At 42.4% G+C, this 25783-nt stretch overlaps 1 protein-coding gene across 2 annotated transcripts in view; it reads left to right on the top strand.

Moving 5' to 3' along the window:
• The window catches only part of LOC125380040, a 99162-nt gene that overhangs the window by 47427 nt on the left and 25952 nt on the right, over positions 1–25783 (top strand). For both annotated transcript variants that reach the window (XM_048396098.1, XM_048396097.1), the window contains exon 3: positions 13390–13522. In XM_048396098.1, the coding sequence (XP_048252055.1) occupies positions 13390–13522 (133 nt within the window). The remainder of the gene's footprint in view (positions 1–13389; positions 13523–25783) is intronic.

The raw sequence follows: 25783 nt of genomic DNA, 5'->3' as shown, positions 1-25783 counted from the left end.
TTAAGGCTTTGCCTTTTCGCTACCTTTTAGCGTACTTGTTTATCTCATAAACTTTAATAAAATATACTGTTTTTGAGTTACTTTATGCTTCCCATACTTTGTGATTGGCCACATGGTTATGTGTTTGCTTAAAGCTATGCTTTTTCGCTACCTTTTAGCGCCATTGTTTGATCTCATAAACTTCATTGAAATACAAAGTTTCTGAATCACATTATGCTTCCCGCACTTTGTGGCTTTGCCACATAGTTATGTTTTGCTTAAATTCCAGATTTTCTGCCTCGCTGCACTTGTTGCCGCGGGAACAAATCTGGTCGGGGCCGCCCCTTTCTGCCGTGATTGTACGACGCCCTGTACTTTCACAAGGCAGTGCCGATGTTGCAGTCATTCGTCGCTGTGCTCCTTCAGCTCATGCGAGTATCCAGGACACACCTCGCTCAACGTGCTCGTCGACCCCCACCTAAGTTGACGGCAGCAGCGCTCAGCGGAGCTTTGCAGTGCTCCCAACACCAACGGCGGCTCCCAACGTAGAGTCTGCCTCCCATGGCACGACATACAACCGTTCACGGTCTCCTACTCCACCGGCGGCTCCAGCGCTCTCAACGTAGAGTCTGCCTCCCCTGGCACGACATACGACCGTTCACGGTCTCCAACACCGTCAACGCTGATGTCTCCGGCGCCCCCGGCGTCCCCGGCACCTCTGATGTCCCGGCACTCCCGGCGCTCCCGGCGCTCCGATGTCTCGGATGTCTCCCGGCGCCTCCGATGTCTCGGCGCTCCCGGCGCTCCCAGCGCCTTCGATGTCTCGGCGCTCCCGGCGCTTCCGGCGTCTCCGGCGCCTCCGCGCTCCAGCGCCTCCGCATCCTCTGATGTCTTCGGCGCTCCCGGCGCCTCTGAGGTCTCTGATCTCAAGATCTTCGACGCCTCTAATGTCTCTGGCGCCTCTGACTACTCCGGCGCCTCAAGAGTTACGGAAGAAGCGCCTATGATATATCCGGCGCCTAAGATGACCTCCGGCGCCCAGATCAACAAGCTTTATCAAGCTCAGATCAACGAGCCGACTATCCGATCTTCTACTGCGGCTTAAGGGGCACCATCGGCAATCGCCTCCCCGGCGCCACTGGCCTCTTCTCTTGATGCCGTCTCATAAAACTCGTCACACGGAGAAGCATGGTGAAACAACTGTCGCCGCTCCTGTCGCTACTCTCCCGTCGGTCTTTGGGATCATGACTATCGTTCTACTTCCTGGGTGGAATCTTTTTCAACCAATAGACAGTTGGTCTGATTCAACTTGCCCACTGAGACGTTATCCATAATCCCGTCGTTTAAAGCGCTATGATTCCGGAGAGATGACCTGCGGGTTTCCATCGAAACAGAGCGTCATGTGAACAGCGTCTGTATCAGATTCGACGACGACATCCACTTACAAAGAGTTTACTTCGTCGACATCGCCGACACCAACGCTGTTCTACCCTACCCTAGCGCCAGCGTTCCTGAAAGAGACTCTTCCTCGGCGCTCCCCGGGTTTTCCACGACGCCCAGGGGGTTCCGTGTTTTATCGCAAAACTCGGGTACACCACTTGTTCGTCTCTCACACAGTTCATTGAGGATTGTCTGTGTGTGGAGTTTGCACCTCAGTTCCGACTCCAATGCGGCTTTCTTGGCTACTGCGCAGAGTGATTTACATGTCACGTGTCAAGTACTCGGACTGTCAACAACTCCGACCGGAATTAGGTCAACTTACCATGGCAAGGGGTGCCATGTATTTCTACAGATTGGTTTCCATGTCTACCTGTACGCTTGGTGCTACCACTCAACCAGGCGCCTGTCGCAGTCCATCCATGCACGGATGTTGGAAACAATAGACCTCCTCTACCAACACGGCTGTCACGAGGAACCTTGTTTCATCAACCCTTCGCTGTAAGAACGATAGCGCCTATAGGCTACGACTATTCGACTACGACACCTTCCTATCTTCCGCCTTGACTACCGGACACAGTGTCGATTTGATACTTAAAGTCCCTCGGCCGTCCCACTGACCCCTGTTGCATACCTGCCTCGTATCGTGTTGTCGTCCTCCATCGTCACCTCGATATAAGAACAGGAGTACTTATACGCCGCTTCAGGGATGAAAACGATCTCATTACTTCGTGCAATGGCCATATTGCCTCAACTTCCTGCTACCCGGTTACGTAGATGCCCCGGCGGTCGATTGTGAAGCTGGTTTACTTCGTCTACTTGAGGTTGGCTCGCAGGCGATCACACCTTTTTCCGAATCGTACCGACGGTACGCAATCGCAGACCCCTGTTGCTGACTACCTCCCCTGCCACCTTGTCAGTGGCTAGTGGCCCACACCAGTCCACATTGTGACCACCTGTGATCCAGAGATCAACACCATTGGCACAGCAACAGCCTCGAGATAAAGGCTTATCCAGGACGTCACTTGCTGACAGTGCATTCTCGGTCACACCCTGTTGATCGTGTCCACTGACGACGTCACCGTAGTGTGGTGTTTGCGGACCCAGAGTACTCGCCCCTCTCCCGGCGCTACAAACTCGACCGGCGCCCCCGAGAATCACCTTTGGCGTTCCAGGCGCCTCAAGCTCTCCGACGCCTCACACTCTCCGGCGCCTCGGGCCAGACTATGTCAAACCCCAACCCTAGATCTGTTTGCCTCATATCTGAATGTGGCCAGCTGTCGTCTTCCATTCCACCTGTGCCGGATACGACCGCTGTGGCCGTCGAAGCCTTCCATCGTTCCTGAGAAGGATTACGCGCGTACGCTTTTCCGACTCCGGTTCTCCCTCCCACGGTTCTTCAGAGATCCAGGCCACTCGACCCCTGCCATTGACTTTGGTCTCGCCTTATTGGTCAGCCAGAAGTTGGGTTATCGACCTCCGAAACATAGCCAGAGACAACCCCTGGAACTTCCGGTGTGGTCCAACCTTCTGCTCCATCCACACGGTTTGTTGCCACACCCTCATACCCGCATGTTATCGTCTGCACGCCTGACACACCTGCAGAAAGCCAAGGGCTATTCGGCTAGAGCGACCAAGGCTATTGCTTCAGCCCACCGTCCATCTACAGGGGGACTGTATGCTGATAAATGATGCTTGTTCCAGGCATTTTGTTCTGATAAACACCAGGATCCAATGACAGCGTCACCGCAGATCCTGGATCAGTTCCTTCTGTATTTGCGTAGCACCCATCGGTTGAAGGGCTTACCACCCCCACATACCTGGTCTGGCCATCCCGGACAATGGGAGAAAGACGAAAATTCCCGAATTACGGGCCTGGCTGCGCTCGTTCAGTCTTGAAGACCTGAAGGCCAAGTTCGGACCGCCTGCGTTGGATCTGAATGTGGTCTTCAACGCCCTTCGAACCACTCCCCTTGTCTTCCTTCTACGACCTTAAGTAGAAGACGGGTGTTTCTACTGGTTTTGACTACTGCCGCTCGAGTCCATGTACAGCACGCCCTCGACGTCTCCCGTGCCCGGTTTGAATGCGGTACCCAGGGCGCCGTTCATCATGGACCGTACTGGGACGTCAGCGTAAAGACTCAACTCCCAGGACAGCCTGATAGATCATTCCTTGTCCCCTCCCCCCTCGTCCAGGATGAGGATGAGCGTCATTATGCCCAGTAAGGGCACTGAAGGTTATTCTACGATCTAAAGACTGCCGCAAGTCTAGGAAACACCTTTTTCTGCCGGTCTCCCCTTCGTCGCAGTCGTTGGTCAGCCGGAATACTTTTCCCTGTGGCTCCGGGCCGTCATCCTTAAAGCTTATGAGCCGCCGGATTGGACCCTCCCCCCAAAGGCTATCACCTGAAATAAAATGAGATCAGGGCGATCGTATTTACACTGGTTCTTCACGGTATACTGTTCCATCCAGTCGTTCAGGGAAGCCTGTTCGTGGCGATCGGACACCGCCTTCACCAACCACTACTTCCGTGATGTAGCCTTGAAAGTTGTCGCCGGCGTTCACAGTTTTGGTCCCTGGTTGTAGCCCAACAGGTCATCTATCTCCGACGCCACTGATTCTCCGATACCCTGAGCGGGGCCCGTCGACCTCTCTGGTGTTTATCACCCCAGACGAGACGGCTCTCTTGCGTTCCGCATTCGCTCTTAGGTCAGTTTTAGTTTTGGGTTACCCGACTCATTCTATTGCTATCACCTATCCGGGTTTTACTTTTTGCATCAACTCTCGTTTCCTGACGACAGGAATGATAGTAGATGTGGACACCGGCGCCGACGCCAACGCCGCTGCTTCTCTGATACCTTAGCGGTGCCCGTCGACCTCACTGGTGTTCCTTGCCTCGAACCTAGAGGGCTCTCCTGCGTTTCGCATTCGCTCTTGGGATTGGTCGTAGATTTTGCCGCCGACGCCGCTGATTCTTCGATTCCCTGAGCGGGGCCCGTCGAACTCTCTGGTGTTTATCGCCTCAGATTAGAGGGCTCTACTGCGTTTCGCTTTCGCTCTTCGGTAAGTTATATATTTTGGCTACACGCCTCATTGTATTTCGGTTACCTATTCGGGCGTTTCGTTTTTGCATCGACTCTTGTTTCCTGAAGACAGGAATGGTCGTAGATGTTCCGGTCATCACTTGTATGCGGTGCGGATTCATCGGACCTTGACGAGGGTTTAATATGGTTCACATCTGCAGGTATGCCCACCGGCCATGCCGTCTGATAAAGATGCAATACGGAGTAATGCAGGATAAGTTAAAAAATTTAGTAAAATCTAAATATTTTTTACATTTGTATACTTATCCTGCATTACGAAGTCTAAGTGCCCTCCCTTTCGCTACGCTATCTCCCCACAAAGTTTCAGATGTTATGTTTAAAGCAGTTATGTCTTTTGGTGTGACGTCATGACTTCCGGGTCACGTGCCGACTGTGAGAGGGCGCTGCCTCCTGAGCTGGTTGGGACAACTTTCTTCAGCAGCTGGATCTCACACAGTTCGTCTCTCTGTCAGTAAATGCAATACGGAGTAATGCAGGATAAGTATACAAATGTAAAAAATATTTAGATTTTACTAATTTTTTTAGATTTCCATTCAATTTTCATACAGCAACTGATGAGCGAGCTGCAAGTATTTAAATGTGAAGTACCAGCTTCAATAATTACTGAGTGAGGGAAAAAGATAGTCCCAAGGGAAATTACATTTCACAAACATGCCAGTTTTCTTTCATTTTTTCAATTTCTAAGTTTCAAAGTGTGTTTTTAGTAGGATATTGATTTCATTGAAATTACTGTATTTGGAATCATGTTTCTTTGAGCAAATATTAATTTGTCTTTTAAATTATTGCATTTGGATAAAAAAACAACGTTGACATTCAAAACATTCGTAAACTGATAGAATTTCCATTTGCCTTGCTAATGATTGTAGACACTTGTGATCAATTTAATCCCTATTAATCATCTTGATTTTAAATTTGCCCATATGATCCCAGATTTCCGTAATCAGATAGCAATAGTCTTGACTTGGCACATCGGCTGAAGCACTGCGACAAGGACTAACATGAAGACCACATCAAAGGGGTGTCAGTGTCAATGTCAGTGTCAGCCAAGCTGCAGTACATGGTCTGTGCGGAAACTGGACTCCTCGTCCAAATTAGAATGGCAACTGATGTTATTATTGAAGGGTGGTGACAACTAATTTGGTTCTAAGATTGCTGCGTAAAAATAATGGTGTATGTCAGGTATAAGAAGAAGTTATCGTGGGCCTGGCTTCTGTTGAAGTGTCTGGTGAATACTGTAAATCATGCACTAGAGATTGGCTGGAATTGAGCTTTTGTGTCTGAGTTACTAAAAATAACCCAAGTATTGTGTTTTCCCAAATGCCATGGTTTATCAGGAGAGTTGCACAAATAAGACATGGCAGCGCCTGTATATTGAACCTCTTTGAATCATCATGTATTGTGACACTGTGACACTGTAAGGTCATCTTACATGCATTAAACAGAACTTCAACAACACTGGCTCAGAAATGTTGGATTATTGTCATAAAACAAATGCAAAACAAAATAATTTGGAATGGTTACATCATAGAAAGTTATGGTCCTACAGATTTTCGGGGGACTGTTTGGTGACTTACTGAAAGAGGTTATTCACGCATTGATAGATCTTGCTAGATACAATGGATAGATAGACCTTTGCCATCAGCTTGGTCATGTTGCTATTGTTTCATGGTAACATGTATCTCAGTGGCTGAAGTGAGGACTGTTTTTCGCTTCGTCTGGCCTTGAGCTACCAGATGCATGACTTCACAGGGCCAACATGGACATCATTCGTCAAGGATTTCTAAACATTTCCCTGAAAGCCCATGACTGCATGAAGCAGCAGCTTTGCATGGAACATTCAATCAAATCAACAGGCCCTGGGAAAGTTATTTATGTCATTTGTCGGCCTTTTTTGTCAATAATTTGATAGAATTTGGTTACGGTCTGTCATGCCATGGAATCTAACCATGCTAACATGGGACTTTGAATTTTTTTCTCTTTTGATTTTTCAATTTGTAACAGCATCTTGACTTGATACTAGTGACTGTGATGTAGTGAGGCTTCATGCCCAGACTGCTTGCCACATGACCTCGGACAGTTCATTTCTCCAGCTTGTTTTAGGTCTACATCCACTGTATTGGCTTCTAGAGTGTTCAGTCTGGAGCCCACAAGGGCTAATCCAGCATGTTTAAAAGGAAGGGGTTTAAAATACCAAAATCCCTGGATCCGTCTATGGCCCAGCAGTGCGGCATCACATTTTTCCAATACAATGATGCAAGAATTATCATCCACACGTGGCAGTTGGGTGTAAAGTGTCCTATACGAAAAACTGTCATAAATATCTCAACTATCAATATTTTATGACACTAACATTTGTTCGCATGTTTCACTTGCTGGTGTTTATATGATAGTGAGCAGTGTGCAACATTACAATGCAAGCTCTATCACTGTGTGTGACACGTTCTGGAAACTCTTATATTAGGAAATGAAAGAACACTGTAAGGTGCTTTGTTGCAGTATCGGACACATGAAAGAGGCTGTTTCATTGTCATTTGTCATGTAAAAGCAAACCAACGATGGGCTTATGCCCACATGGACCAAGATTTTCTATCTGCATGTCCAAAAACAACATAGCAGTAGATAGCAGTGGAGCCAAGAGTTAAAGACGCCATTGAGTTTTTAATTGAAACAAAATATGGACACAGTAGCAAATCTTGCGATCGGAAAGTCAAAGGCAGACTCTCCAGTTGATGAAGTTGTAGATCAGCAAGCCATATTTCATGTGAAAGAATGAGGTAATGACAGCCCTGCCATCATGATGGGCAACGCTTTGTCACAGATGGTTGCTTTTTCCATGAGAAGTAGTTGACTTTTATTTTTTGGCTGAAATAGGAAGTTACTCGCTTTTGAATGTGCATTAAGTACAATTAATTAAGTTCAGTCACATGGTAAATTGTAAAATCTTCTGAACAAGCACTCGGTGTCGCCATGCTGAGAGTAGGGATCACCAGGTGGCATGGTTTTCCTTTTGAAATGACCCAGCTGTTTTGTTCCTAGTGGGCCGGCCCTTACTGCCCTTGTTCTTTGTCAACATGAATTAACACTCCTTCTGAAGCAGGAGGTTGATTGTCAAGTATTTTTTAGAAATTTACAAAATATATACCTTTCTTATTGTGAGCTGTGTAGTAGGCCAAAAGTCAGAGCTGTATATTTTTCTCTTTGAATGATATGACTTTTCAAAAACAAATTAACTAGTGTATCCAAATACAAAGGAGTTTCTCAGATGCCCACAACACTTGTAGAAGATTCTTATATGTGAAGGTAACCATCCATTGAAATAATGTATATCGGTTCACCTAATATGTCTGCTTAAAGCTCCACCCTAACTATAAATAGCCATCAAGGTGGCGGTGTTTCAGTTTCAAACAGTGACTGACACTGAAACACAACCAAGTGTCAGGAGAAGCTTTTTGAAAAATGTACGCAAACAAGATTATCAACTTGAATGACAAACTTTGGATTCCACAAATGGCTCCATAGCTAAATATAAGTCAATAAATTTTCTGTAGTTTTATCATAAAAAACCTAATCGATCGTGTTTGGCATCTACATCTATCACAGTGGGTGGAGCTTATTTAGGGTTGCGCTTTAAATAGCAAAGCACATGCTCATGTTTACATGTGACACATTCAATGCATTTGTGTTCAAAGTGTATTGTGGTGTATATATTAACGGCAGAACAGCAGCACAACAACAGTTTCAGTTGATGTAACAGTAACGATACATAAATATGAGACCCGTGAAGATCCGGGGTAGAGTAGGTCTTCAGCAATCCATGCTTGCTGTAAAAGGCAACTATGCTAGTCATGAAAGGCGACTAATGGGATCGGGTGGTCAGGCTCACTGACTTGGTTGATGCATGTCATCGATTCCAATTGCGTTGATTGATGTTCATGATGTAAATCACTGGATTGTCTGGTCCAGATTTGATTATTTACAGACCGCCGTCATATAGGTGGAATATTGCTGAGTGCGGCGTAAAACAACAAACCAAAACATAAATTTGAAATTGATGTTAGTTACATAAGTATTAGTGACAAGATTCTTTCTGTTCAATCCGAAAATTACGGATATTTGTTTAGTTTTGGTCATTTGCATTCAACAGTTAGATCTATAACACACAATCATCAGATTATATTTTAAAACTGAAATTATTACACAGATTTTTCATCTGGTGTTAGGAAGAGGTCTAATTTGAAGCACCAGAAGTTGAGCCAATATTTCTTAGCTTGACTACAAAATATGAATATGTCATGTGTATCAACATAACAATGCACATGAGCAACTGATAAATATACTTGATGTTTTGACCTACATTAGGCCTCTCTAGATAATATTTTACTTACGATAAACAAAAACTGTAATACACATATTCCAAGAAAACTTTAGTTATGGATTTCCTTTTGAGTTTGATCATTGGATCCACATGTGTCCCATGTAATTTTTGTTTCGTGGATTTGGATACAATTTGCGCACAAGGTTTAAAATACAATTTGGGATCACTTTCCCGTTTTGTCCACACTAATCCTTCATCTGCTGCTATGTTTAATATCCGTTTCTTCAAGTCTGAGTATCTACGATCTCTCCGAACACTTCATCTATTCTGCTCAGTCCAGAAGTATTGGTGCACTGTTTTCGAATCGACGAATTTCTGCAACATGGTGGCCGCATCATTCCCTAACTGCGATTGCCTGTGCTGTGTCACGCATGGTTGACAGAAGAAGTGTGAACAGACACATTCGCCTTCATCTGGTTCCACAATGAAATCTTGCTGTGACACTGATCCACTGATCCCAAGAATCGGCACTGAATTTGTCAAAGTTTCTGTTGCACTTGCAAGGGCGGGAAGAGAGGCACCGTCTTGTTGATTTGAGTTGACGGTCGGAATGATGTCATCTTGAATTGGAACTTTCTTCATGATTAAGTCACCAATGTCATAATCAAAATGACCAAAGCCTCTCTGATAATCTCGAACAACTCTCTGTCAAATTAATTGTCACATGAAAATGTTTTGTTGCTCATATTATGGACAAGTGAACTTGCAAAGTTCTTGACAGTTGTAAGCAGCAATCCCACTCGGAAAACAAAAAGTTTTAGAAAGTAATAAAAGAAATCCGCAGTGCAATCCAAAAGTACCGTGTACAGGATGTTTTTTAATAATAGTATTCACGGAAACATTTCTTTTCGAAAAATGCAAATTAAGGTCATAATCCTGATCTTGCGGGTGGGTACTTCGAAGGAATCTTGTGATGATGCCGTGAATGAGGTTGTGTGTATTACATTGTTGAAATCAACTGACCAGGAAGATTGTTAAGACATTGACATTATGACAGATGCTGGTCATGGATGGAGAAAAAATGCATCTGAGAGAAACATTGTTGCATTGAGCTTCGAGACCAAACATGTGTTCATGCCGAAGTAGTTACAAGAGAGGATGATCTGTGTAGCCAGCAACCTGAATAAGCTTGATGAAAATAATCCATGTTGACGCACATGACAGAATTAATGAGAAGAAATATTTATCTGAACATCGTTTCGAAGTATGTGAGGCTGTACGTGTTTTATCTCCATTCCGACGTGAAATAATATCAAGTTTTTGTGTCTCAATTTTTCCTGCCGCTGTGGAAAATTGTGCACTGATCTAATAAAAGAAATACAACTTGCATGGGGGACGACTGCTCACTGTCACAGCTTCAAAAGCCTTCACATTAAAGCACATCATATCTATCAATGTGAGGCAAGAGTATGGGGAGGACCGCGCACTGTCACAGCTTCAGGAACCTTCACAATAAAGCATGGAACATCTATATCTATGAACATGATAAAGGAGCATAGGGAGGACTGCAAACACGCAGTGTCAGCTTCAAGAACTTTAACAAAGACCAAAGCACCACACATCTATCAATATAAGGCAAAGCTTGGGGGGGATAAGAGCAACAAATTGACTCAGTGCTCTAAATTAGGTGTAACAGTAAAACACTTGAGGACACAACTGAGAAAGCAATTGTGATAGATTGGTCTAGCGAACACTAACACAAAGGTCAGGACTTCTGCTGCCCAACATTGGCCTGAAATATGCCTTCACATTGTTCCTTGATTCAGTGGCTCACTATGGGTTTCCACTGTCATAAACACAACCCATGTCTTCTTATTCCTGTCACTATCCTCAATCAACATAGCTTCTATCATGAGTGAGTGAGTTAATGTTGCTTAAACCTTCAGTCAGCTAAAGTAGCAGCCATATCAGTGGCATGTAATTAATCAAGACTGGACCAGACAATCTAGGTTCTGAAAGCATGGGTAACAATCAGGGTACAATACTGATCCCCGTTTTAGTTGACACTGATAAGCAAGAGGCAGGGGAGATCTGACATGGAACACCCACAGGGTTTGGAAGGGAAAACGGATTCATCCTGGTGGAAGACCGAAAATTATTTACCAATTCTGACAGTTAAAATTACCACCCATTTTTTTGTCAAGGTGATTAAAGAGCTAGATTCCATAGACCGAGAATGAAACTCAGCTCATGGAACAAACACAAGGCCTTAAAATCAGGAATTATCTGACTATATATTTTTCTTTAAAAAAATCTACAAACATTATTAGCCATCAGGTGAAATTGGAAAGTTTAAATCAGTATTAACAATACATACCTGTCAACTCTCACACATCTCGTGTGAGTCTCACACATTTATCACCTATGTCACGCTCTCACGCAAGGTTGGGAAATTCTCACGCATTCATATAAAATGTAGATAAAAATATAGTTTTTCAGAATACATGCTCTCTAAGGCCATTAAAATGGTCTTAAAATCATTCAAAGCCAGTTTTCGCCCCCCTGCGCCCCCCACCAGGGCTTGCAGCCCCTGCACCCTAGCTTCTCACTCATTTAGACATCCAGGGGTTGACAGCTATGACAATATTGTGATCAGAAACAGAATTCTTACAACTGAGCGATACATCTAAAAGCAATACATCAGAAAGAATACTGATGTAATCCTCTGCACACTGTATATTTACCACAATGATGGAGTTCATGTGCAAGCCATTCCCTCACCACAACAGAAAACCTGACACAGGGTTACATAATCTCCTGCGTAATGCTGTTGAGATGTTTCAAATATCCAGACTCTGTCTGGCCTGTTAGTAAGGTCATGACACTGTCTGTCAAGTCATTTAACAATATTTTGAGATCAGAGCACAACATAGTTAACATGTAAAACATATTGAAGCCTTCAGTTTCTTGTCTGAGGCTGATGTATGCATCATGCAAATCATTTTCACTTGGTTAGGATCATTCATATAAATAAGTACTGTAGTCAGCACATAGCATCTTCCCTGCTTAATATTCAGTACCCACACTCAACAGAAAACATTAACATGAAAGAAACTGAAAGATATTATTCTACTTTCTTCATCACGCTAATGATTAGTCGCTGTACATTAAAGTGTATGGAATGTTAACAGACTTTCCAGTTTATTACAAAGCCATGCAAAAAGAGATATCCTTTCTGACAGCATAAGCCTATTTGTTTAGCCAGGGATCTCCTGAACCTGCGAGTCTATGTACGGCTTACATGAGAGTCCAGACAGTTCATTCCTTCTTGTGAAGTCCAGCAAAACCACAAACAAGGTCTGGTATGGAAACACTTGAGGGCTAGGCAGCCCCTAGATGGCTCATATTGATAGATCGATCTCACACGGACTTATGGCCAGTAATTGTGCCTCCGGTCAATGGATAATCACTTCCTTGGCCCTTCTAATCTACAGTCAAATCAGCCACTACAACAACAGGCTCTTCTAACTAGCTTTACTAAGTACTGCAAGAAACATGAGGTTTGTTTATTGTTAGCTTGTAACAAAAGGCACCAAGGCTGACTGTGTGTTCCATCATGAGGCAAGCAACTTTGAACGCCTGCATCCATTACATGAATCACTCACTGAGTATCAGGCAAAGGTCTCATTCTTCTCTTGATATTGAACATATCCATGATAGATTTTGCAAATGTATCATTGGATTGAACAGAAATACACCTAACATTGTACCCTGAAAAAGTGTGAAACGATGCTCTGTTAAAAAACACTTCATTATCAAAGAATGGTAAAATTCTAGCTAAGATTATTGACACAACAAAGTGACTTGATATTGAATAAAACTTACATTTTTATATCAAAAACTGAAGATGATGGTACTTGGCAGGCCTTTAACCCCCTGGATGACAGAGGGACATGTATGTCCCTCCGCTACAACCCTTACTTTAACCCCCTGGATGCCAGAGGGACATGTATGTCCCTCCTCTACAACCCTTACTTTAACCCCCTGGATGCCAGAGGGACATGTATGTCCCTCCTCTACAACCCTTACTTTAACCCCTGTGGATATTAATTGTGGATATTCCACTGTATCATTTTATGAAGATGTGAAGACGACATGGCAGGTAGGTTTTGAATCCAAAGGCCTACGATTTTGTTGAATAGTCTTGGAATTGTTTGATGGATATTTATTACCATTAAAACTTACGTCCTTATGGTCAAACGGCCCCCGTGGGTGGGTGTTTACATGACATCACCCGTTTACGCATTCACCAATGAAATTTGTGTGTTATCATGACGTCATGTTGACCTGTCAGATCACGCGTATAAGCCCCGCCCACTCAGTGCGGTAGTTCCAACCGCAGATGCCTCTTTGAGTGATGTTCAAGATTTTTGCCTTATTTAAGGAATGTGACTTTTTTAAGCCAATGGTAAGAGTTTTAAATATATTTACTGATTTCATGGTGAAGTTTTTGCAGTGAGCCAATTTCTAGACTTGCATGTAACATGTTCCAGGTGGCGGTGGACTGGCACTGTTTGGGACCGGGAATCTTCACACGTGGGCTGAGAGTCTGGAGGAAGTGTACACACGCCTCACCGACTGCCGCAAGATCAACAGGAGGAAGTACATGGATGACAGTGCATACAGGTAGGTCAACAGTGCATACAGGCAGGTCGACAGTGCATAAAGGTAGGTTGTCAGTAGATACAGGTAGGTCGACACTGCATAAAGGTAGGTCGACAGTGCGTACAGGTAGGTCGACAGTGCATAAAGGTAGGTCGACAGTGCATACAGGTAGGTTGACAGTGCATACAGGTAAGTCGACAGTGCATACAGGTAGGTTGACAGTGCATACAGGTAAGTCGACAGTGCATACAAGTAGGTTGACAGTGCATACAGGTAGGTTGACAGTGCATACAGGTAGGTTGACAGTGCATACAAGTAGGTTGACAGTGCATACAAGTAGGCCGAAAGTGCGTACAGGTAGGTCGACAGTGCATACAGGTAGGTTGACAGTGCATACAGGTAGGTTGACAGTGCATACAGGTAGGTTGACAGTAGATACAGATAGGTCAACAGTAGATACAGGTAGGTTGACAGTAGATACAGATAGGTCAACAGTAGATACAGGTAGGTTGACAGTAGATACAGATAGGTCAACAGTAGATACAGGTAGGTTGACAGTAGATACAGATAGGTCAACAGTAGATACAGGTAGGTTGACAGTAGATACAGATAGGTCAACAGTAGGTACAGGTAGGTTGACAGTAGATACAGATAGGTCAACAGTAGATACAGGTAGGTTGACAGTAGATACAGATAGGTCAACAGTAGATACAGGTGGGTTGACAGTAGATACAGGTGGGTTGACAGTAGATACAGGTAGGTTTACAGTAGATACAGGTAGGTTTACAGTAGATACAGGTGGGTTTACAGTAGATACAGGTGGGTTGACAGTAGATACAGGTAGATTTACGGTAGATACAGGTAGGTTTACAGTAGATACAGGTGGGTTTACAGTAGATACAGGTGGGTTTACAGTAGATACAGGTAGGTTTACAGTAGATACAGGTAGGTTTACAGTAGATACAGGTGGGTTTACAGTAGATACAGGTGGGTTTACAGTAGATACAGGTAGGTTTACAGTAGATACAGGTAGGTTTACAGTAGATACAGGTGGGTTTACAGTAGATACAGGTGGGTTGACAATAGATGCAGGTGGGTTAACAGTTTTGGGCTAAACATGTATAAAATAACAGATGCAACATCAACTGCATGCATTTCCTTATTGTTTTTTACTATTTCCAAATAACATTAATATTTGAGAGATCATAATACGCTTATAAGGTCATAAACACTGACATTTTAACTTGTTAAAGGCACGCTAAGTTCGTGTTAAAGGTTGCAGTATTTGACAATAATATTTCCTGGAACCAGATCAGGACTAAGCTTGTAAACGTTTATTGCAGGGCAATGCCCGCAGTGACCTGGTCCCAGGAGGGGAGCTCGTTAATTCTGCTGACAAGATTAATTTGGCCAATATGCCAGTCCTCTTTATGATCCACAGCGCTGGCCACTAGATCACAGCCAACAATATAAAATTAATGACAATCAGAGATATGCTTATGTGTGGCCATCAGTTGTGACTCAAAGACCTTGATTAAGCACATTGCCCTGAGGCCATGTACAGGGAATTCTGTAGGAATACACCAAGTTTGCTGTTTACCATGGTAGTCTTGCAATGCTAATTGAGCAGGATTGAGCTGTGTTTGGTCTTTGTGTACCTACTTGTGAGCTGGTAAGCTCATTAACTGAATCCTCCAAAGAACAAGGAGGCAATCCTTCAGGGACTGCATAGACTTAGGGGGGGAATGATGCATCTGCAAATAGTGTAATTTCATTGACCTGGAGGTGAAAAAGAACATGCAGTAAGATCATACGCATCATTGTCATCATTCATGAACATATGTCTGTCAATCTATAGTGTTGCCAGGATACAGAAAGTGTAAATCCAATCTGTAATGGGGGTGAAGCAAGCATATAGTAGTCATAGTTACTGGCTGATTTATTATATAGTGTGACACTGCCCTGCAGCTGACACTCAGGGCTGAACATGGGAGTTGTAACCCAGGATCATGTCGCCTGATGAAGCTGCATCAATCCCCCTCTGTTCCCCTTCCCTCCCCCTTCTCTCCCCCTCCTCCCCCTCCTCTTCCCCCTCCTCTCCCCCCTCCCTCCCTTCCCCTAGGTTCCCAGGCTAGGCACATGAAACAGTAATTGCAAGTCATGAACATTGAGGAGTATGTATTCACATCAACATGATATAACAATGAGAATTTCTTGTAGCAAAATGGTTATGTGGTGATTAGCTGAGTTAATCGGGACACAAGTTACCTGTAATTTCCCTATATCTTTTCTGTTTGTAATTTGACTGATTCAACTACATGATGTGGGTTTCACTGTGTACAGGTAGTACCGGGAAAGGGGAGAGGTAACGTCTCATCAGACTGTATTGACAGAGTTGGGGGAACAGATGCCTGCAAATACACTTACATGCTGAAGTAACTTCACCCTTCTCTGAATGAATGGAAGAATGGAAATAGGCAGCATGGCTTGTTGTGCACACAGTTTGTGATTTGACACTTTCTGTAGGTGTAAAACAATGTCATGACATTAACACTCTGGATGCTGAGTTTTTTTTCTGACGCACATTTTCCTAAGATTGGAAAAGTGAAGGTTGTGCAAGAATTGCCCTCACGCAGCACTGGATCTACCTCCAGCTATAGAATTACGCAGAGGTGGAGAATATTAAATTTCCTATTTGACGGTGTAAATTTAACTGCAAATATTAAACCGGTTTTAAAAACAGACACTTCTAAGTGTTGTCCGAGAATTTATTCTGTGTTATCGTACACCTATAAAAGTACTGTGCGACGATATTTTTAAATTTAGAATCTTTACGGCAACTGTGAACAAAAAAGATACTGCCTAATATCTGAACGACATAATTATTTATCAAATGGAATAATATGTGTATGTATAACGACATACATTCAACATTCGACATACAACACACGTACAAAGAAAAGGGGGGATAACTCCGCTATGCTTAGCACTAGTTTATTGTAACTCAGGTCACTTGGTGAGAATTAGATGTGGGTAAGGACAATATATTTTCATGTTGTTTTGTTCATGAGGAACCAAACTATTCCAACACAAATATCAATATTGAAACTGTATACGTTTAGTTATAAAAAAAACCCATAAGAAATCGTACTACATAAAAATAAGGTAATAGAGAAATGGATGACCCTATCTAACCTTTGTCTTTGTCCTTATATTCCAACATTCTACTGAATGTGTTAGTGTAATTTGACAAATGTTGCACCATTATTAATGGAGCACTTGCCTTATCATCAAATGTAATGAAATACCTAAAAAAAACCACCTTTCTATTTGACGTCATGGCTGGTTTTATGTCTCTGATAACGTCGGAGAAAGACGACACTGGTATTTTGATTAATACATATCTCCCCTAATGTTCGTTCATGGTTTGCAAAATCTCGATGTGTAAAACGGAATTTGACACTTCGATTAGATAGTTTATCGTGTATCTTAATTGGACAAGACGCGCACCTGTTTGGCATCAATTTACACAATGAAATACCCAAAAGAATATTTCAAAACAACCAAAATTATATTCCAAATTCAACATATATTTGTTCATTATTATGTTATTATTTCTTTTCTTCTTGTCTCAGAATTACACAATAAAAGATGCGAAGAAAGCTCTATTGGTATAGAATTATCAGGATAATCGTATAAGGTTGAACCAACGGGGTACATGGCATGGGTTTTTATTTTTTACTTTTTACGATTCCTGGAGAAATAAAGTAAACAGTTTAAATATCTTGTGATCACAATATTGAAAAAAGAATGAATCCATTGATTATGTAATGCAAAACAAGAGGAATAGTTTTTAAATTGTTTCTGACTAACGCGCACCTGGCGAATCATTAGATATCACTGCTCTGTGTATCAAACGACGTAAAAAACAATTCCAAGAATAAGACAATTCTTTCAGAAATGTGTGCATATATTTTAATGAAAAATATTATCCATTTTGTTAAAGTAATATTTTCAGTTTTAGTTATAAAATAAAATGAAACGGATATTCATAGACATTGGTTATATGAACTTATAATATTGACTATTACACATCCCAAGAAATACGTACATGCTGCAGTTACATTCACACTTCATCTTGTAACGCTTGTCCAAAGGAAAGAGATATCGTATTCAACACTATAAATTTTCCTATCAATTCTTATGTAAATAATGTTCAAACAAACAGGAGGTTATCAAAGGTTCGTTCACACATGTTGTGGCCTATATTTACGTATGAATTTGATATCATTTTGAACATTGACAAATATCCGAAGTGAAATTAATTGTGTGAAAAAATGTATAAAAGATATGCAAAATCTACATCATAACTGAAACTGTAAACAGCATGATACAATGATCGTGTGCACTTTCGTTGATTCAGGGATCGTATATACATAAATGTAACATGTAAGTCGATTCTAGGGTTATCGGAGACGTGTTGGAATGATCGTTGGTCATTTCATAAAAGACAGATACCCGTGATCACTAATATGCTATTTTTGAAATTCATTTCTCCGAGTATATATCAGAAATTTATATGTCAAAACATGCTGTAAATAACGCCGGGAGTGGAGATTTAGTAATGTGTAAAAAATGGCGACATTTACGATGTACCTAATTTTCAGAGGTCATTTTCAGTACTTTTGCTTGGCCTAAAATGCCAGTGGATGATATCACAGAACAAGGAATTCCCCACCTTATTCAAAACTGTGAAGTGTATCTGTGTGGGTGATGTATTTTGAATTTTATTCGACTTCAAAGTGAGGGTTGTAGAGGAGGGACATACATGTCCCTCTGGCATCCAGGGGGTTAAAGTGCGGGTTGTAGAGGAGGGACATACATGTCCCTCTGGCATCCAGGGGGTTAAAGTAAGGGTTGTAGAGGAGGACCATACATGTCCCTCTGGCATCCAGGGGGTTAAAGTGAGGGTTGTAGAGGAAGGACATACATGTCCCTCTGGCATCCAGGGGTTAAAGTAAGGGTTGTAGAGGAGGGACATACATGTCCCTCTGGCATCCAGGGGGTTAAAGTAAGGGTTGTAGAGGAGGGACATACATGTCCCTCTGGCATCCAGGGGGTTAAAGTAAGGGTTGTAGCGGAGGGACATACATGTCCCTCTGTCATCCAGGGGGTTAAAGTAAGGGTTGTAGCGGAGGGACATACATGTCCCTCTGTCATCCAGGGGGTTAAAGGCCTGCCAAGTACCATCATCTTCAGTTTTTGATATAAAAATGTAAGTTTTATTCAATATCAAGTCACTTTGTTGTGTCAATAATCTTAGCTAGAATTTTACCATTCTTTAATAATGAAGTGTGTTTTAACAGAGCATCGTTTCACACTTTTTCAGGGTACAATGTTAGGTGTATTTCTGTTCAATCCAATGATACATTTGCAAAATCTATCATGGATATGTTCAATATCAAGAGAAGAATGAGACCTTTGCCTGATACTCAGTGAGTGATTCATGTAATGGATGCAGGCGTTCAAAGTTGCTTGCCTCATGATGGAACACACAGTCAGCCTTGGTGCCTTTTGTTACAAGCTAACAATAAACAAACCTCATGTTTCTTGCAGTACTTAGTAAAGCTAGTTAGAAGAGCCTGTTGTTGTAGTGGCTGATTTGACTGTAGATTAGAAGGGCCAAGGAAGTGATTATCCATTGACCGGAGGCACAATTACTGGCCATAAGTCCGTGTGAGATCGATCTATCAATATGAGCCATCTAGGGGCTGCCTAGCCCTCAAGTGTTTCCATACCAGACCTTGTTTGTGGTTTTGCTGGACTTCACAAGAAGGAATGAACTGTCTGGACTCTCATGTAAGCCGTACATAGACTCGCAGGTTCAGGAGATCCCTGGCTAAACAAATAGGCTTATGCTGTCAGAAAGGATATCTCTTTTTGCGTGGCTTTGTAATAAACTGGAAAGTCTGTTAACATTCCATACACTTTAATGTACAGCGACTAATCATTAGCGTGATGAAGAAAGTAGAATAATATCTTTCAGTTTCTTTCATGTTAATGTTTTCTGTTGAGTGTGGGTACTGAATATTAAGCAGGGAAGATGCTATGTGCTGACTACAGTACTTATTTATATGAATGATCCTAACCAAGTGAAAATGATTTGCATGATGCATACATCAGCCTCAGACAAGAAACTGAAGGCTTCAATATGTTTTACATGTTAACTATGTTGTGCTCTGATCTCAAAATATTGTTAAATGACTTGACAGACAGTGTCATGACCTTACTAACAGGCCAGACAGAGTCTGGATATTTGAAACATCTCAACAGCATTACGCAGGAGATTATGTAACCCTGTGTCAGGTTTTCTGTTGTGGTGAGGGAATGGCTTGCACATGAACTCCATCATTGTGGTAAATATACAGTGTGCAGAGGATTACATCAGTATTCTTTCTGATGTATTGCTTTTAGATGTATCGCTCAGTTGTAAGAATTCTGTTTCTGATCACAATATTGTCATAGCTGTCAACCCCTGGATGTCTAAATGAGTGAGAAGCTAGGGTGCAGGGGCTGCAAGCCCTGGTGGGGGGCGCAGGGGGGGCGAAAACTGGCTTTGAATGATTTTAAGACCATTTTAATGGCCTTAGAGAGCATGTATTCTGAAAAACTATATTTTTATCTACATTTTATATGAATGCGTGAGAATTTCCCAACCTTGCGTGAGAGCGTGACATAGGTGATAAATGTGTGAGACTCACACGAGATGTGTGAGAGTTGACAGGTATGTATTGTTAATACTGATTTAAACTTTCCAATTTCACCTGATGGCTAATAATGTTTGTAGATTTTTTTAAAGAAAAATATATAGTCAGATAATTCCTGATTTTAAGGCCTTGTGTTTGTTCCATGAGCTGAGTTTCATTCTCGGTCTATGGAATCTAGCTCTTTAATCACCTTGACAAAAAAATGGGTGGTAATTTTAACTGTCAGAATTGGTAAATAATTTTCGGTCTTCCACCAGGATGAATCCGTTTTCCCTTCCAAACCCTGTGGGTGTTCCATGTCAGATCTCCCCTGCCTCTTGCTTATCAGTGTCAACTAAAACGGGGATCAGTATTGTACCCTGATTGTTACCCATGCTTTCAGAACCTAGATTGTCTGGTCCAGTCTTGATTAATTACATGCCACTGATATGGCTGCTACTTTAGCTGACTGAAGGTTTAAGCAACATTAACTCACTCACTCATGATAGAAGCTATGTTGATTGAGGATAGTGACAGGAATAAGAAGACATGGGTTGTGTTTATGACAGTGGAAACCCATAGTGAGCCACTGAATCAAGGAACAGTGTGAAGGCATATTTCAGGCCAATGTTGGGCAGCAGAAGTCCTGACCTTTGTGTTAGTGTTCGCTAGACCAATCTATCACGATTACTTTCTCAGTTGTGTCCTCAAGTGTTTTACTGTTACACCTAATTTAGAGCACTGAGTCAATTTGTTGCTCTTATCCCCCCCAAGCTTTACCTTATATTGATAGATGTGTGGTGCTTTGGTCTTTGTTAAAGTCCTTGAAGCTGACACTGCGTGTTTGCAGTCCTCCCTATGCTCCTTTATCATGTTCATAGATATAGATGTTCCATGCTTTATTGTGAAGGTTCCTGAAGCTGTGACAGTGCGCGGTCCTCCCCATACTCTTGCCTCACATTGATAGATATGATGTGCTTTAATGTGAAGGCTTTTGAAGCTGTGACAGTGAGCAGTCCTCCCCCATGCTCTTGCCTCATATTGATAGATACGATGTGCTTTAATGTGAAGGTTCCTGAAGCTGTGACAGTGAGCAGTCCTCCCCCACGCTCTTGCTTTGTTTGTTTGTTTGTTGTTTAACGCCGCGCTCAGCAATATTCCAGCTATATGACTGCGGTCTGTATATAATCGAGTCTGGACCAGACAGTCCAGTGACTGATGTCATGAGCACCAATCCACGCAATTGGGATACGATGACATGCATCAACCAAGTCAGCCAGCCTGACCACCCGATCCTGTTAGTCGCCTCTTTCGACAAGCATAGTCACCTTTTATGGCAAGCATGACCAAGTTCTTGCCTTGTATTTATGGATACTTTTGCTTTATTATGAAGGCTCTTGAAGCTGTGACAGTGAGCACTCCTCCCCAAGCTCTTGTTAAAGATTGATAGGCAATTTGTGCTTTATTATGAAAAAATAACTTGAACAGTGAAGACGAAACTTCACCTACTTGTTCCCACCAATGATAACACCTGAATTTGCTAAAGAGGTTTGAATCCATTGATGTCAGTATGGGTGGTAAGAAGCTAAATTCATTACTGCAGATATTTTATGCATGTAATCAGCTATTTAATAAACTTGGTACCATATGAAATGGAGCATTGCATTATATAACCATGTTGTTTATGAGCTATTTAGAAACAGTAAGTGATAACATATAATTTGACATGTTTGATGTGTCAGCATGAAATAAGGGCTGTGCAGCTGTCTCACCATTTGACAGTGACCAATTAGTGATTGACTGAATAAAGAAATTAAAACCGTAAAGCAAGATCAAAATCTACTCTAAACACTTTTGTGAAATAGATCAGTAACAGGATTAAATGGTGTACTTCAGTAACAGGATTAAATGGTGTACTTCAGTTCAGATTTGTTAATAAACTAATATGTTTTATTTTTAAAAAATACAGTAAAGTTTGAGTAAAATATATTTGTTAAAAAGTAAAGATGGCAGATCCTTTATCAAACAAATTGAAGATATTGATCTAAACATCTAATTGTACATAATAGGGATAACTAAAGGCTGTCTGTGTGTCAGCATATATGTGATTTACGTGTAGTTCATACCTATGTTTCTGGTCAAACATATGGAATTTGGTTTTAATGAATGCCTGGTAGTAACATAATGTTTTGCAGTTTATTGGATAGTAAGTGTGGATAGAAAGAAGTGTCCTTATGCAACATACCAAATAAAATATGAAGATCGAGTTAGTAACCTTTACCACCCCTCCAAAAACTTTCATTTCACACGCACAATATATTCTCTGGAGCCATTATAGCCAGACCTCAAGGAAGAACCCATGTAGCAGGTTTCCTGGCGTACTCCAAGAAGATCCTGTCTGGTTTATTGGAGGGGGAGCTGTAGGCGAGCCAGCAATGGCGTGTGTCCAGAGGGTGATTAGCTGTGAAATGTGTTGCTATACTTCTCAGCATCAATCTATACTTATGGCTCTGGTGCTTGTTCCACAAGCATTTTAGTGTTTGCTTCACTCATTTAGTGTAAGCAGAGCGGCCTCTAGCGATGGGAACATTGATTTCTTGGATCCCTGCACTGTAGTGAGAAGCAATGACTGTGGTCACCCCGAGATCATCTCCTGAGGAAAACTCTTGTTGCTCCTCTCCATTCCTTACAGCGTATATATGAAATAGATCGTCTGTTACACATTTTAATGATTTGTGCAGGGATTATTAATTGTATATATACTTTAGTGCTCTTTTCTCACTGTGTTCATTATAACTGAATGGAGTACGTGTTGTATGGAGGTCCAGCAACGTTAGTACTTCCAGATGGATGGCAGTTACTGAATGAAAGGATTCTTCACCTTCCTTGTAATGTGTTAATGCTGTTATTAATGTTTGTGTGGTGTAGTAGCCCAACAACTGAGGACCAGCACAGTGACAGGCCGGCGAATGGGCTTAACTCTTGCCCAGTCTCGGCAGTCTCGGATCCAGACAGTTCATTTCCTGCCTGCCCTATGCAGGCTCAGAACACAATCAGAAATGGAAAGAAAGTTGAAATGCACAGTTGATAACTTAGATCATGTAATTATTGAGTCCCATCACTGGTTAGGTTGGTTCTTGTGCAGACAGCAAGTGGGAAGCTTATGTGATGTGGATGTACATTGGTAATGATCTGGATTTCATGTTCATTCTTTGAATCTGAACTATTTCCTCATGAGAAATATTGTCATTCAAACAAGAAAATCTCATTCTTCCATGTCAGCATGATTGAGTTTCTTAATGTGTGCGTGTGTGTGTGCGTGAGGTGTATATGTGTGCGTGTGTGTGTGTGCGTGCGTGCGTGTGAATCTTCTTTTTCATAGCAGTCTACACTATTCAAGACATATCATGTTAGATCATAGAGTCTCGTTCATGCATGGTCGATAGCATGAGCTCCACTAGATAGTAAGGGAATGTGTCACCCATTGCGACCAGCCAATCCACATTAGTTGGCATAGAGTCTCATTCTTGCATGGTCGATAGCATGAGCTCCACTAGATAGTTAGGGCACGTGTCACCCATTGCGACCAGCCAATCCACATTAGTTGGCATAGAGTCTCATTCTTGCATGGTCGATAGCATGAGCTCCACTAGATAGTTAGGGCATGTGTCACCCATTGCGACCAGCCAATTCCCATTAGAACCTATTCTACCCTTTTGTTCCCACGCTGCTAGTTTCTTGATGTAATATAGGACAATTCTCACAGGTTTGTATATTTTCCCTGCTCCTACATTGTTCTATTCTTTGAGAAACCATCCTTGAAAGTCAATACTGAAAAGCAAAAAACAGGGAAAATAGGTTTAACAGAATAGGCCCATGCAAGCTGTCAGTCTTCATATTCATTGACTGATGACTTGCGAGACCAGTTTCCTTCCTTCATAGGGCACGTTGCTGATGGTACATGGTCATTTAGGAAGAAGAACTGTCAGGAAGGGACATGCCAATTGTCCTGGTCTGGTGATTAGGCCTGATGATGGGATTGATCTGTGTCTGTTGCTGCTGCACACTGCAGGCCAGGCTGTGTCACTTGTACCTCCTTGTGTAATCAATAGTGGGGCTATTTCATGCATCTTAGGCCATGAAAGGTAATCCAGCTGACAATGTGCCTGCTGCTCTGTATAATGTGTTCTCATTCTGCACGTTCGGTATTGTACTGCTTATGATGACATATATTCATCTTGTAGTTATGAGCTGCTGGAATCCATTGAGCTGAAATTGGCATTTTAGCCTATGTTATACCATAATGCAGGGGGTTGATGCCTGACACTCCATTCAGACTCAACAGCTTCTTCCAGATCTTGTCTTGTTCTAGTGGAACGTGGCCACCCTACATGGATACCTCATCCAGGAACCACCAGTGTTCCAGTCTGCAAGTTTGGTAGCTCCCCTCCCTGTTAGTGTACTGACACAAGGGCAATCATGTAAACAGTTATGTGAGCAACTGTTTAAGTCCATGTAAGTGGAAACAAATATGCATTTTGGTGTGGAGATGATGTGTTGATGATGTTCTGTAAGTCTTTGATGACATGAACCACCACCAGCCACTCTTGTGTGGGACAATAACCAGTTTCTCTGAAGAAGACATCTGGGAACAAGTAACTCCAGCTAAAATGATTGCAATGGCCATAAATTGATGAACTTGAGTACTGAATGCCTGTTGTGGACTGGCATGCTACAATAAACTCCAGAAGGTGGTCATGTCTGGAGAGCTAGCTCCACAACCAGTCTCCTCGGCTAGTGTTTGAGTAATCTGCTAAGCGACCTGTTCTCTTAGCCTCCAAGAGTCTGCAAACTGACCAGACTACTGAGAGCATGATGAGACACTTAAGTGACTAGACAGGATGTACTGTCCCACTGATGCCAGGCTGATGAAATCTTCAATTAATTAGTGGTGTGGAAATGACAGGAGAAAGTTCAGGTCTCTGGCCCCAACGGGCCTTGGCCCGATTGATTTAAGGTGTTGGCACCATTGGTGTTGGGGATAACTCCCTCATATTGGTCTTGGCTCCCTATGTCAACTGCAATCAGCACGGCATCACTGTGTTGGTTTAAGGGCTTGTCTTGCAAACAAATTCCACATTTTAGTGATCCATTTTCACATTTGTTGATCTTGTATTTAAGGAGGGCTTGTCAAGGATCTGACATGGGTTTGATTTTTAGAATGGATGTTCATTTGAACGGAGATTGCCTCGTCTATTTCTTTTAAGGGAATACCGTCCAAACTGCTTTCTGCTTGGCTGTGAGCTACTCTTGATGCCCTAATATATCTACTACAGAAACTGCATTAAGAAGACATCACAAACTTTGAGTTGGTGTATTTTTGTTGAAGGAATAAAATGTTTCATGTGTGTGCATGTTTCCAGACCTTGACATCCAATGGGTTCAGTTGTACGAGCAGGCCTTTCTGGAGCTACAGTAAACTGCTGTACAGGAACATGTACAACCTGGGCCTACTTGCACAAAGCAATCTTAGCAC

Source organism: Haliotis rufescens, unplaced genomic scaffold (assembly GCF_023055435.1).
Source record: "Haliotis rufescens isolate VD_foot unplaced genomic scaffold, xgHalRufe1.0.p SCAF_15, whole genome shotgun sequence".
Lineage (NCBI taxonomy): Eukaryota > Metazoa > Mollusca > Gastropoda > Lepetellida > Haliotidae > Haliotis > Haliotis rufescens.
Note: the sequence above shows the minus strand (reverse complement) of the source record. Positions and strands in the feature narration are given on the sequence as shown.